This window comes from Cryptomeria japonica, chromosome 3 (assembly GCF_030272615.1).
Source record: "Cryptomeria japonica chromosome 3, Sugi_1.0, whole genome shotgun sequence".
Lineage (NCBI taxonomy): Eukaryota > Viridiplantae > Streptophyta > Pinopsida > Cupressales > Cupressaceae > Cryptomeria > Cryptomeria japonica.
The window spans coordinates 972989565-973003446 of NC_081407.1; the positions used below are offsets into that span (position 1 = coordinate 972989565).

Consider the following 13882-nt stretch of genomic DNA (forward strand, 5'->3'; position numbering starts at 1 on the left):
ATTAATATTAACATAATCATGAAAATATGTATGCATAGAAATTGTAGAAAATTAATTATAGTGTGTAGGCTACTATTTTTTTTCGAAAAAACCTAAATAGGTAAAAATTTAAAATTTCAACTAGTAAATACTTAGTTATGAATTTTTTATTAGGACTTTTCAAAAATATTAAAAACTAATTTTGAGCCATCCTCACTTAGTCAAAAATTTATGAAATTGTTTTTTTTTTACTTATAGTTTGTGAAGCATAGACTGTGATGCATCTTTCGGATTTGAAAAATGTGAAACCATTTGAAAGTTATGGATGTTTTTCAATTAGCCTATCAATTAGGTCTTTATACATAGCATATGTATAAAATCAATAATAATTATCGATTAAATTCAAAATAAATCATATCTTATATTGGTAGAATATTGACAATTTCTTAAATAAACCCTAAATTTATTTCATCAAATTCAAATTAAAAAGGTCATCTGCATGAAGGATGAAGTCTTGAAAATAGGAGCCAAACTCTTAGAACATTGAAGTAGTTTGCAAAAAATGAGGGAAACAATATATGCCAGAAAAAATGGATAAAAGATATCCATTTTAAAAACATTAACAATGAATATCAATTTCTTAGAGTTATATTTTATTAATTCTATATATTTTTTTTGAAATACCCATTTTGTTTTCCCAAAATGGATATCTATTTGAAAATCCTAAAAAAACACATTTTAGTAAAATGGGCATAACTTTTGTGTTTCTTATCACAAAATTGTCTTTAATAGCTGCTAGAAAGATGATATGGAGCTCTACATAATGGACTAGATAAATTACTATATTATGAATGAAAAATTAATTATAATCTTTCTAAATTCAACCTTTATTTTTGAAATTTCAAATGTCACAACTTTTGCATGCAAAGTCCCTTTCTTGTGAATTTTTTTGTAAAAATCTTTTCAATATATTTGAAACATTAAAGGAGTAATCAATTATAAAAAAATATTAGTATTTTTACTAGAGAGAGTAATATTTTTTTCTAAATCATCATATCTCTATACATCCCTTTCTCTACCTCTCTCTATCTCTCTCTCCTAAGATCTCTACCTATCTCTCCAGCTATTCTTCCCCCCATCCATCTCTTTTTGTCCCTCTTTATACATCTCTCTAGACCTATCTCTCTACCTATTCATAAACCCCTCCTCTCTATCAAGCTCTAAACTTATCTTTCTAACTCTTCGTCACTTCATCCTCTCTCATTATCTCTCCCCTGATATATATAATTACTCTCTTTTTGTCTCTCTCTCTCTCTCTCTCTCTCTCTCTCTCTCTCTCTCTCTCTCTCTCTCTCTCTCTCTCTCTCTCTCTCTCTCTCTCTCTCTCTCTCTCTCTCTACATATCGCTATATATATCTCCATCTCACCTTTCCTACTCTCTCTAACTACCTCTCCTTCCCTCCCTCTCTCACTCTCTCCCTCATAATCTCTAGACCTATGTCTCTACCTCTCCCTCCCATCCTCCTTTCTTCTCTCTTTGTCCATCTTTAGGCCTCTTAGTATTCTAGTAAACTTAATCAATCCTATACAACCTAGTCTTCTTGTAGGGTTTCTTAGATCTATACTTTAATGATATTTACATCTCAAATTTATATTTGAAACTCTTTGTATGAACAATTCTTTATTGATTTGATATTTTTACATCTTTTTATATTATCTTGATTGTGAAATGCCTTTTACTTACCCTACCCATTCTTGGAAACCACATTAGGGTTTTATTTTAACATTTGATACATCATTGATATTTCTACTTTTTTAATATGAAAGCACGCATATTTTTTATTTATTTTCATCCCTCCCCTTCCTCTCTCTCTCTCTCTCTCTCTCTCTCTCTCTCTCTCTCTCTCTCTCTCTCTCCACATCACACCTCTCTCTTTCCCTTCATCTCCCTCTATTTATGTGTATTTTTATCCCTCTTTATCTCTAGATATCCATACTTCTCTCTCACTCATACATAGATAGTCCCTATTTTCCTCTCTCTCTATCTCTTTCTCCATGTCTAGATATTTATCCCTCTTTCTATCACCATAGTTGGTAAGCTAAATATTTTATAAGTCAACACCATACACTTCTCCTCTCTCTATTTCTCTCCCTCCCTCTTCCTCTATTTATCTATAATGGTATCCCTCTTTATCTCTATCTCCATACCTCTCTCTCACTCATACATAGAGAGTTCCTATTTCCCCTTCCCTAAATCTATTTCTCCATCTCTAGATATCTCTTCCTCTTTCTATCACAATAGTTGGTAAGTGAAAGATAGTATAACTCAACACCATAACTCAAAACAACTAGATCCATAATTTTAGGTGTATAAATGTTTAAAATAACCAAGGAATTACTTTCAATTTCAAATGTAATGTAAATTGATTTTATGATAGGTATTTTCTGTAAGAAATTATTATGAAGGAAAGAATAAAGGAGAATCATACTAGTATTGCTCCATGCTTCCTTATGAGAAGTAGTGAATTGATATGTGTCAAACCAAATACACATTATTCAAGTCTAAAGTAAAAAAAATTATCAAATAGTGTAATCTTTTGTAAATAAATAATATCAAGAGTACAAAGTGTTGACATGTGGTCCATAAAGAAATTTTTCTTGAAATCTTCATAAAGTCATGAAATTCAAAGAAGCCATTTATCTCAATGAATTCTACAATGAATACTTTACATTGTTTCCATCCTATTTAATGACTTATCATAATAGCTCTCTAATAAAATATTTTTATAAATATACATATTTTAAAAATCATGAATATAATTATAAAAAATCAATTCTTTATTTGTAATATAAATCACAATTATAAATATAAGTTTTCAAATTACATAACACTTTTTAAGTCCCTTAAAATCGCTCACAAAGTAAAAATCTAAACTTTAGACACGGTGATAAAAGAGACCATAAATGTTTTTCATCTTTGAGAGAAATAAATAAAATAGAAAATATGTATTTATACAGAGGGTAATATACAATTCAGGCATGGACTATCCCATGCTTGAGACATCCTTGGAGACATAGTGCCAAGGCAAGATTGAGCATTTTATTTACAAAGAATGTTTGGGATCTACGAACAAATTCATTTACTATTCTACCTTTTGGCTGTTCGCAGTGATTTTCTTTATACTTCTCCTTCTACTCCTGCGATATTGTAGCATTTTTCCCTGCGCATTTGACACACAGCTCTTGGAAGAACAGATTGTGTCCTTGTTAATGATTTCACTCGTATTCGAACAAGACGATGACGAATCGTCCACTTTAACAGCACCCGGAGATGAAGCAGCTTGTGATTTCACTTGGTGGGCATCACGATGAATGTGAATGACATGGTAAGGACTGAATCTGCTGTGCCTGAATTTGGGCATGACAAGATGCAAAATGTGTCGCTCAAATCTACCTCTTGTGGCGCCCACGTTGACATCCTCTGGAATTTTGAAAGGCTTTCCTCTCTTAGACATGAGGCGCCACCTCCACTTAAGCATTCCCACCTCTTTGTAATAACTTTCTCCACGTAATATCACACTACGCTCCTTATCCATCTCCACCTCTATTTCATCTGTTCTCAAACCTGCATAACATAATGCATGAACAATATGCCTCTATTTAATTACCATGCTTCTCAAAAGAACAGAAAGATTCGAAGTATCAATGTATAATGAAAGTACCTTGAACAATGAGATTGAGAAAGTAGGAGCAGCGAGTCTCTCTCAATCTGACGTCGCCACAAAATTCTTCAAGTCGAGGCCGGCCACGTCTAAAACTTCTGCGTTGAGAACTCAATGCTAAATTCAACTCCATTGCAGCTTGTAATAGTTAGAGGGCAGTCCCAAATAAGCACAATAAGAACGAGCTAAGAAATACTTGTAGAAATGATAATGCCTGTAAAATGAATGAAAGAGTTTTGTTAGTGAGTTAAGCAGATGGAGCGCATAAATATAGCATTCGTTGGTGGGAAGAATTATTCAATGTGTGAGTTGATGTTTATTCACTTTCCGTCAGACGCAGTCTCTTGTTAGCCAAGTAAAAGGGAAGCGCGCAAGAATGGAATATGCAAATACAGAGATGAGTAGGATGCAGTAAAGGAAAAGCGACCAAGCGTATAGGCCAAGTAACCCCTATACCACGGACACCGTTAACCTTTTACAATATATTCTGTTCCCAATTCCTGGGCTTCCTTCCAGACTATATTGAGCAAGCTTTTGCATTTCTCTATTGGACTTCTTTTAGTCGTTTACTTGATTTTAAAGATTTGTTGTTTTCGTAAAATGATCTTTTGTGGATATGGTTTGCTGTATAGTTTTTGGTTAAAAGAAAATTCAGTAGTATAATTTCATTCCATTGCTGCATATATAAACGGAGGATACACATTTGGCTTTCTTTTTGGTGAGCCTTCTTAAATAGATTTGTAAAGAAATAAATTATCTAATTAAAAAGTGTAAACAATACTTAGAGTAACGAGTTTCAATGAAATTGATAAAGAAGATGTTTATAGGTGATTGAGCATTAAGGTTTGATTTTTAGGCTTATAGCTATTAAACACTCAGAGTTGATTGACATTTTCTAGGCTTAATATGTTGCTTAGTGTGTGGTTTAAGGCCATGATTGAGTATCTCATTGAAAGGGATTTTCTCTTGTTTTTGTAGTGAATTCAATTTAATGAATATTTAATAATAATATCAATCTGCTATCAATTATTGAAGTAAATTCAATATTAGAAATAGAGAATTGGTACTTATGTATATTGCTTTTAAATTGAGAAACATGGCAAAGGGGCCATACCCAATTGACAAGACTAAAAATTACATCATCAGTAGGCATTATTATAGGCTAGCATGGCTAACAAAAGCCCACCTCCTGATATGACCATGCCTTAAAAAAAAAATTCATTATACATCTATGTTAGTACCTAGAATATCTTATGACAACCATCAAATAGTGAAGTTGCATACCTTTGAATTGTATTCTCTTCCTCCACACCTTCAAGGTCTAGGGGTTCAATGGCAACAGATTAGTCAGCACCTAGTTCCACAAAGATGTCAACAATAACCTTTACAAACCCAATTCCCCAACGTACATTGTGTTGTTTGGTGTCATCATCTGCATCCACTACTCATAGAATGAAGGTGACCGTTGGTCTATTGTAGCATGGGTAGATGCTAGGCCACATTCCACTATTGGGCTGGAAGCCTAACTACATGATTGTTGTATTTAGAGGTTCTTATAAACCCCCATACCACTTTGTTTTCACCAGCATCCTCATGGTCATTTTCACTACCATCTTGTTCTCCCCTACAACAAGAAGTACACCAAAAACATGTAGGCCACATGTGGATTGACATGGTACCGATGGGAGGAATTGATATACATCTCACATAGCATCATCTTTATAGCTTGAATAACAACTGATAACCTCATTCCAAATATTCTCTAAAACCTTTGGTCTATGATATTCCCCATGAAAGCCATCTATTGATGTTTGATCTTCAAGGAAAAGGTGGTGTCCATGGTGTGTATTAACCATGATGGTAAATGTAGCATGATAGGCTCATTTGTATGGTGGCCATGCTAGAGCATAAATGTTTCTTGTGCCTTCACTTCACTCAACCTTCTTTAGTAATAAAATTAGAACAAATGACTTTAAGACTCATTATCATTCTCCCCTTGAAAAGTCACATGGAGATCATACCCCAAGTTTGGCATATCCAAGAGAAAATAATTAAAATTCATGTTTATCGTCAAACTATCCATTTAGTTAACCAATGTGTTCCCCTAGAATCATATGATATATTGAATTATTTGAATCGAATCAAGGTATCTCAAATTGGGGCTATGAATTTATCTAATTTTCAATTGGTGACACCCTTGTATTGAATATCATTAATTGTGATCAGAGAGTCTCCCTCCAAATGTGTTTTTCGAAGATTGAGTTTACTACACAGTTTGAGACCAAATAAAGTCGCCTAAAACTCGACTTAGTTATTGGTTCTATCTAGGAGCTTCCAAGAAACAACCATCCTAATCTCACCTTCATGATTTCTTATAATGCACTTAGCTCCCAATTGACCAAGGTTTCCTCTTAATACAGGTCATCAAGGTGGATCTTAAACCATTCTTCTCTCACATTGGCTCTCAAAGCTATTTTTGGATCATCCCAAGGGGATCCATGAATGAGTAGATGACTAGGCTAGGAAAAATTTCCCTTAGCTCTTCATCCCATGCAGTAGAGTAGTGTTTTAATTTCTAATTTCAAGAAACACTATTTACTACTTCTGATATGGAAAATTCAATTTCCACTAGAAAAAGATCCTTTAGCATTTCCTTTCCCTATAAAATCCTTCTATTCATTTCCTTTCAAAGTTACTATATGATTAGTGATGGGCTTGTATTCCATTTACTTACAAAGGTAGGCTTTCTATGAGAAATCAAGAAAGATGAAAAAATAAATAAAAAAATGGGGGGGCAAAATTTGCCAATTTAGTTTTTGCTTCACTATTTTCTAATATTACTTAGCCACTTCACAACTTAGAAGGATATGCTCGATAGTCTCCTCTTCCCTTTTACAAGTATAACATTGATGATGTCCTACATAGTCAATCTTGCAAATTATTTCACTTGTTAAAATTTTATTTTGTAACAATTCCCAATTGAAAACCCTAGCCTTAGGGAATATTTGTTTTAGCACAAGTGCACCAATTAGTCTTATTTTTTATGGGTACATCCATCAACGTGTATCATATCTTAAGATTATAATTCCCTAATTTTTCACCATTCCACTTAATAACATCTTCATGTCTTGATAAAAGGATCCTTTGATTTGCTAATATCTTGTTTAACTTTTCTTTTTGAGCCACTTGAATATCTAATTCTTGCAAGGATTTCCATCACCATTATGTCATGTCATTTATTTCTATCTTTTTCATGTAATATTTTCCTTTGTTTTCCCAACTTTGGTTCAATATTCCTTTAATCTTTGATAAATCAACTAAGTCATATCACCCTCGTGCCACCAAAAAATAATTACCCAACTTTACATTTCAACTAGATTATCTCTTGAAATGGATGTTATTTAATAGATTAATGTTATTCCACTTCACTCAAATTAAATGATAACAAGCATATCTTAATTTTTCCCATTCAAAATTTGATGAACCCAAAATGCTTTTATATTTACTCGTATTATTCCTCTTGCTTTCACTTTTTAAGTTATCATTGTTTTACAATTGTTCAAATTGTGTACCACCTACTCGATCAACTACACACTAGACACTAGTGCAATTGGATGCCATCATGGTTTCTTTATCTAGGAAGGAAAATGTCACCACTACTACAATATTTTATGAGTCTTCCTCCAAGCTTGTTTTTATACTAGACAATATTCATATATTTTATATTTTCTCCATTTTAAAGAAAAAAACCAATAGTTTCATTTTGGATTCCATTTCTTTCTTGTCTATATTAGATAACAATTGTGTGTGAGCTTCTATTTGGAAAACGACTATTTATTGTTCTTCTTAATTCAATTCTCTTCTATTGTCTCTCTTCTTTCATCATGTCTCTCATACCAAGAGTAATTTTATCATTTAAGATAAAACACTTCTTGATAAAGACTCCCCCTTTGTTGATAATAGTAGGCATCTAAAGGTCAGATATTCAAACCCTTTCAATCTCTCATGTGATATTAAATCCTTCTCTTCTCCCCTTCTTAACTACAGTGATCCTCTTTGCTCATATTTCTTCACCCTGCATGCCTATAATGTTGTCACTTATAGTTCTACTTCAATTAATGACGAGACCCACCTATATTTTTAAAATCAACTTCTACATTTTCCATTTCATGATATACCTTTTTCTCATCTATCACCTAATTCCATTTGATTTAATCTTCCTAATGACAACCTAGAACTTGATAGAATCATTAACCAATTTATAAACATAATATTGGTTGATGTTTTTTCAGTATTGGAAATTAAAAATTCTTTGCATGGTTCCTTATCCCCTATTCATTCACCTATACCTGAATGAACTTAGCTAGATATGAACCCCTCTCAATATATTTCATCATCTTCTTTACCTACTACTCCATATTCATTGATCCCTTGCCCAAACCCATTACCATACACTTCTTCTAAACATTTTTCAAATAATCTACCCTTTCCCATTCAATGCAATGAACAAGCCTACACACAACTTGATGACCCTCCTTAACACCCTCTTGGAGACTCAATTAATCACTTTCTCTACATTCTAGAACATTTCTAGATAGTCATTTAGCATTTTGTTTTTGCACATACCATAATATGCAAGAGAATTCTACCAATAAATATCAAGCACTACAAGACATTATCAATATAGTGATTATGAAGCTTCTCACACATGTACTACTTCCATAACTCCACCCATACTTATGGAACCTATTACCTATCATACAACAATTAAGATTACACTATCATCATATTTTAATACTACCTCTATCACTTCTATCACCAAATATACAATATTAAGACTACCTTACCTTACTCACATGATTTTTCATATCCTATAAACCTCTCCACGATGCTATAAATAAAATGGCAGCTAAATCGATTATAAGTTTTCATCATAAATCCATTAAACATCATCCATAAACTTTCAAATTCTAAAATCTAAAACAAAGTGATAAAGAGACAGGAAATGTCATTCATTTTCAAGAAGGCAAGTTAAATAGAAACTAATTTTAAAAACAACATTTTTTTACATGTTTATACAAAGACGTGAATACACTTGACTTTTTTCTTCCCGGGCTTCGGGAACAAGCAAAGGCTTTCCTACTTGTACAGGGGTCAATTTACAATTCAGGCATGGACTATCCCATGCTTGAGACATCCTTGGAGACATAGTCCCAAGGCGAGACTAAGTATTTTATATACAAAGATTGGTTGATATCCCAAAGCAAGATTGAGTATTTTATTTACAAAGAATGTTTGGGATCTACGAACAAATTCATTTACTATTCTACCTTTTGGCTGTTCGCAGTGATTTTCTTTATACTTCTCCTTCTAGTCCTGCGATATTGTTGCATTTTTTCCTGGGCATTTGACAGAGAGCTCGTAGAAGAACAGATTGTGTCCGCTTTCACAGCACCCGGAGATGAAGCAGCTTGTGCCTTCACTTGGTGGGCATCTCGATGAATGTGAATGACATGGTAAGGACTGAATTTGCCATGCCTGAACTTGGGCATGACAAGATGCAAAATGTGTCGCTCAAAGCTACCTCTTGTGGCGCCCACGTTGACATCCTCTGGAATTTTGAAAGGAGTTCTTCCCTTAGACATGAGGCGCCACCTCCACTTAAGCATTCCCACCTCTTTGCAATAACTTTCCCCACGTAATATCACACTCCGCTCCTTATCCATCTCCACCTCTATTTCATCTGTGCTCAAACCTGCACAACATGATGCATAAACAATATGCTCTCTTTAATACTACGCTTCTCAAAAGAATAGAAAGATTCAATGTATAATTCACGTACCTGGAAGGATGAGATTGAGAAAGTAGGAGCAGCGAGTCTCTCTCAATCTAACATCGCCACAAAATCCTTCAAGTCGAGGCCGGCCACGTCTAAAACTTCTTCTGCGTTGAGAACTCAATGCCAAATTCAACTCCATTGCAGCTTGTAATAGTTAGAGGGCAGCCCCAAATATACACAATAAGAACTAGCTGAGGAATACTTGTAGAAATGATAATGGCTGTTGAATTAGTGAAAGATTTTTGATAGAGAGAAAAGCAGATGGAGCGCATAAATATAGTGTTCGCTTGTGAAGAAAATGATTCTATACTTGAGTTGATTTTTTCACTTTCCGTCAGAAGCGCTCTCTTGCTACCCAAGTAAAAGAGAATGGCCCAAGAATGGAATATGGAAATACACAAATGATAGGGAACGTTTTAGAATATGTTCCTTGTGCTTCCATCCAAGGTATTATGAGAAAGCTTTTGCCTTTCTATAGTCGACTTCTTTTAGTCGTTTATTGGATTTTAAAATTTTATTGTCTATATAAAATGACCTTTTTCTATACAAACGCAAAATCTATATAAAGTGATCATTTGTATTTTTAAAGGGAAAATAAGCAATTCATTCACACTTATTGATACGTAAAGAAATAAATAAATGTAAGTTAATTAAATATTAATTTAATAATTAATTTAGTTTAGATGTTGGGGTTGATTATTGTTTAAATAAAAAGTAATCTTTAGTTAGATTTTAATAAATAGGAAATCTTATAGTAAATGTTCTAATTAGATAAAAATGGGAGAGACTTGAACCATTACAAAGTATCAAACGGATGCATAAAGAAGGGAACTCACAAGTAATGAAACCACCTCTAACACAAAATCAGAATGTTTTTTGGAGGCAATGATCGAACAAATCAACCAACTCAGGGAGCTTTTGACTAGAGCAACAAACCAATGAGAACAAAGGTCCCAAACCCACAAAAACTACCTAATTAAAGTTTGAGCTCAAGTGCAGCAACCAGTCTTATTTTTTATGGCTACATCCATCAACTTGTATCCTATATTAAGAGTATAATTCCCTAATTTTTCACCACTCCACTTAATAACATCTTCATGTCTTGATAAGAGGATCCTTCTGTTTGCTAATATTTCACTTAACTTTTTTTTTTGAGCCACTTGAATATCTAATTCTTCAAAGGGTTTCCATGACCATTATGTCATGCCATTCATTTATCTCTCTTTCATATAATCTTTGACTTTGTCTTCCCAACTTTGCTTCAATACTCCTTTAATCTTTGATAAATCAGCTAAGTCATACCATGTTTGTGCCACCAAAAAGAATTACCCAACTTTGTTTCAAATAGATTAACTCTTGAAATGGATGTTATTTTATAAATTAATTTTATTCTACTTCGCACAAATGAAAGGATAAATTTAAGTGAGCATATCTTAAGTTTTCCGATTCAACTTTTGGCAAACCCAACATGCTTTTGTTTTTACTTATCCTATTATTCCTCTTCCTTTCACTTTGTACTTTATCATTGTTTTATAATTGTTGAAATTATGTACCTCCTACTCAATCAACTACAAACTAAACACTAGTGCAATTGGATGCCATCATGGGTGCATTATCTAGGAAGGACAATGTCGCCTCTACTACAATATTTTATAAGTCTTCCGAGTTTATGCACAAAGATGGTGGTCAGAAAAGTTGACGCCACCCAAAGCAACTTGGAAAAACAAGCAGCATGTACGTGGTTTTAAAATTTCAAATTCCCGTGTATGCTCTTAGATTTGTTCTTCCTGGGCTTAGAAAAGGTAGCACATACGCGCTGCTTTTAGGAAAATGAGCGCATATGCGCTACTCCTAGGAAAATGAGCGCATATGCACTGCTTATAGGAAAATGAGCGCATACACACTAATAATCCAAATAAAACCACGTACGCGGTGCCTGGTAAAAAAAGTAAAAAAAAAAAAACTAGGTCTCATTTACTCGTAAATCGCGTTTTTAACTTCGTTTTTTCCCCATTTTCTCACCTAAACCGCGAACGGGGTGCTAGATTTGTCCTCCAGGCTATGGATCAAGGTTAGTTTTTATTTATTTTTGTCTTTCTTTCCGGTTTATGAAATTTGTTTTACATTTTGAATTTAATTTCATTAATTTTGATTAGGTTTTTTCATTTTTTGTTTCAAAAACCAGATTCTTCTAATCTAGAACAAGAACAACCAAATGCACCTCCTGAAAACCCACATGAACAACCAAATGCACCTCCTGAAAACACACAAGAACAACCCCGAATTCCTCCTTTTGACCACATAGCCAAAACACAGGAAGAATTAATTAATCAGTTAGGACAAAATACATCTAAAATAAATAAACTGATTGTAAAATTGAAAACTTCTGAACTTGACCATCATCAATCCCTCGCCACTAGCCTAGAAACATTAGCTAGTGGTGCCATAGCTATTTCCACAGAAATTACCAAATGGGGAAGCTTTAGGGATAGGTGTCATCAATTCTATGCCAATGGGCTATCATACGATGGAGTAAAAAACAAAAATATTTCTAAACAACAAATATGTGCCTTTTTTGTTGATCCCAAAACTGGTCAGTCTTTACCTCTTAATGCAAAAAGGTTTCCCATACATTGGTGTACCAATGCACAGATGAAGAATCTTTTTTGGCAGAGGTGGTGGATGGTCTTTGATGATCCACCTTGTAATAATTATGAGGTGCCATTATATTTTTTGAAAAAAATATATTGTGAGTTTGTGATCAACGTGCAGCCAAACTATTTTGACATGAGAGAGTTTCATGGTAGAGGTGGTGGCTCTGCCCAAGATAGACCTGGATCCCATAGGCGATTAGCCGCGGAGAGTCGCCGCCCCCTAGCACCCAAACCCAAGGTGCATCAGGCTGTCCCATTAGAGCTGAAAGAGTCGATGGAGCTACAGACTCTTCAGGCAGCCACAACATTGACTGGTGCCATCATCCAGCATGGGACGTCATTAGCACACCCTATTGTATTGGATGATGAGCTATTAGAGGGCGACATAGAGCCCATCGAGCATATGTGTGTCAGTTGCTCGGGGATATGCTCAAGGATAGATGATGCAGCTAGTGCAAATGGATACTCATATCATTTTTGCATGATTTGTGGTTGTAGATGTCAGGCTCACATGGTTGAGGATGTCGCGCTAACAGATGAGTTGATGGACACGATGTTTGCCCATGAGCCACAAACACAAGTGTGTTGATTTGAATTCATAACATTTTATTTATCAGTCAATTTAAATTTGTAATTACATAAATGAATTTTCATTTATACATTGATTTAAATTGAGACAAATAATATGCATTTCAGGATGTAGCAGCAGTATCCCATACACCCCCCCCAGTTACCATAGCTGTAACTTCGATGCCTGAGGTATAAATTTTGTAACATGTTAAAATATAATAGTACACTTTGAATTCAAAAAAATACAAGATATACTAACTATCTTTAATGCTTGGTCCAATTTCTGGTTTGTAGGTGTTAACAGGGGATGAAATATCCTAGATTGATGGCATCACGCTCTCAGCGATCGATTTTCGCCTACAAGGCTATACGGTATCATATTTTGTACAACTCTTTTTATGTATTGTTTTGATGGAATATGCAAGTCATTTCATTTTAGATTTTTAAAATTATGTTTAATTTATTATCTGTACTAATATCTCATGTTAATTTTGTGTTTTTAGGGTACCCCCTCCACGTCTAGGGCTCATCCTAAGAAAAAGAATTCCTCGAAGACGCCAAAACATGTGAAGAAGGTAATTGAACACATTTTTAGTTGTACAATTGTTTGAAAATGTTGAAATCAAGTATTAGTTGGGGTTTGTAGATTGATTAGTGTTTTTTTGTCTATTTTACATGTACAGCGGCCATTGAGCTTTGTGGATATGTTGAATACACCTGATTCGCCCGCGGATCAAGAGAGGGCGAAGGTATGCATCTCTACTTTATTTTCTTGATTTCATGATTATATGCACGCATACATGTGAACTTGTGATATATTATAATCTTATAATTTTTTCGTATAGGAAATATCCATACCTATTTCGTCAATGGCGAACCCTCCTCCTTGCACTAGAGAAGCATCTCAGGATCCGGTACACTTTTGTTTGATATGTAAAATTAATTGTTTTCAACCTTCAATACTTATCATTATATTAATTGTATTTAATCTTTGTACATTTTTTGTATAGGTAATAGCAATAGTTTCTACATCGATGGTGAGCCATCCTCAGTCCATTGGACAAGCATCTCTGGCATAGGTACGTCATTGTTCTCTATATTATAGCTTTTAAGTGTTT

General features: G+C 34.0%; 2 protein-coding genes across 2 annotated transcripts; both read right to left on the minus strand.

Moving 5' to 3' along the window:
- Positions 1–3004: 3004 nt before the first annotated feature.
- Positions 3005–3917, minus strand: LOC131035628 (uncharacterized). Its single transcript, XM_057967358.2, has 2 exons — positions 3702–3917; positions 3005–3604 (listed from the first exon to the last, which is right to left on the minus strand). The coding sequence occupies exons 1-2, from the start codon at positions 3832–3834 to the stop codon at positions 3123–3125; spliced, it is 615 nt and encodes a 204-aa protein (XP_057823341.2). The 5' UTR covers positions 3835–3917; the 3' UTR covers positions 3005–3122.
- Positions 3918–8747: 4830 nt separating this feature from the next.
- On the minus strand, positions 8748–9763 carry LOC131874545 (uncharacterized). The gene is made up of 2 exons (XM_059217975.1): positions 9544–9763; positions 8748–9456 (listed from the first exon to the last, which is right to left on the minus strand). Exons 1-2 carry the CDS (start codon positions 9677–9679, stop codon positions 9023–9025), a joined length of 570 nt encoding a protein of 189 aa, XP_059073958.1. The 5' UTR covers positions 9680–9763; the 3' UTR covers positions 8748–9022.
- Between the last annotated feature and the right edge of the window lie 4119 nt (positions 9764–13882).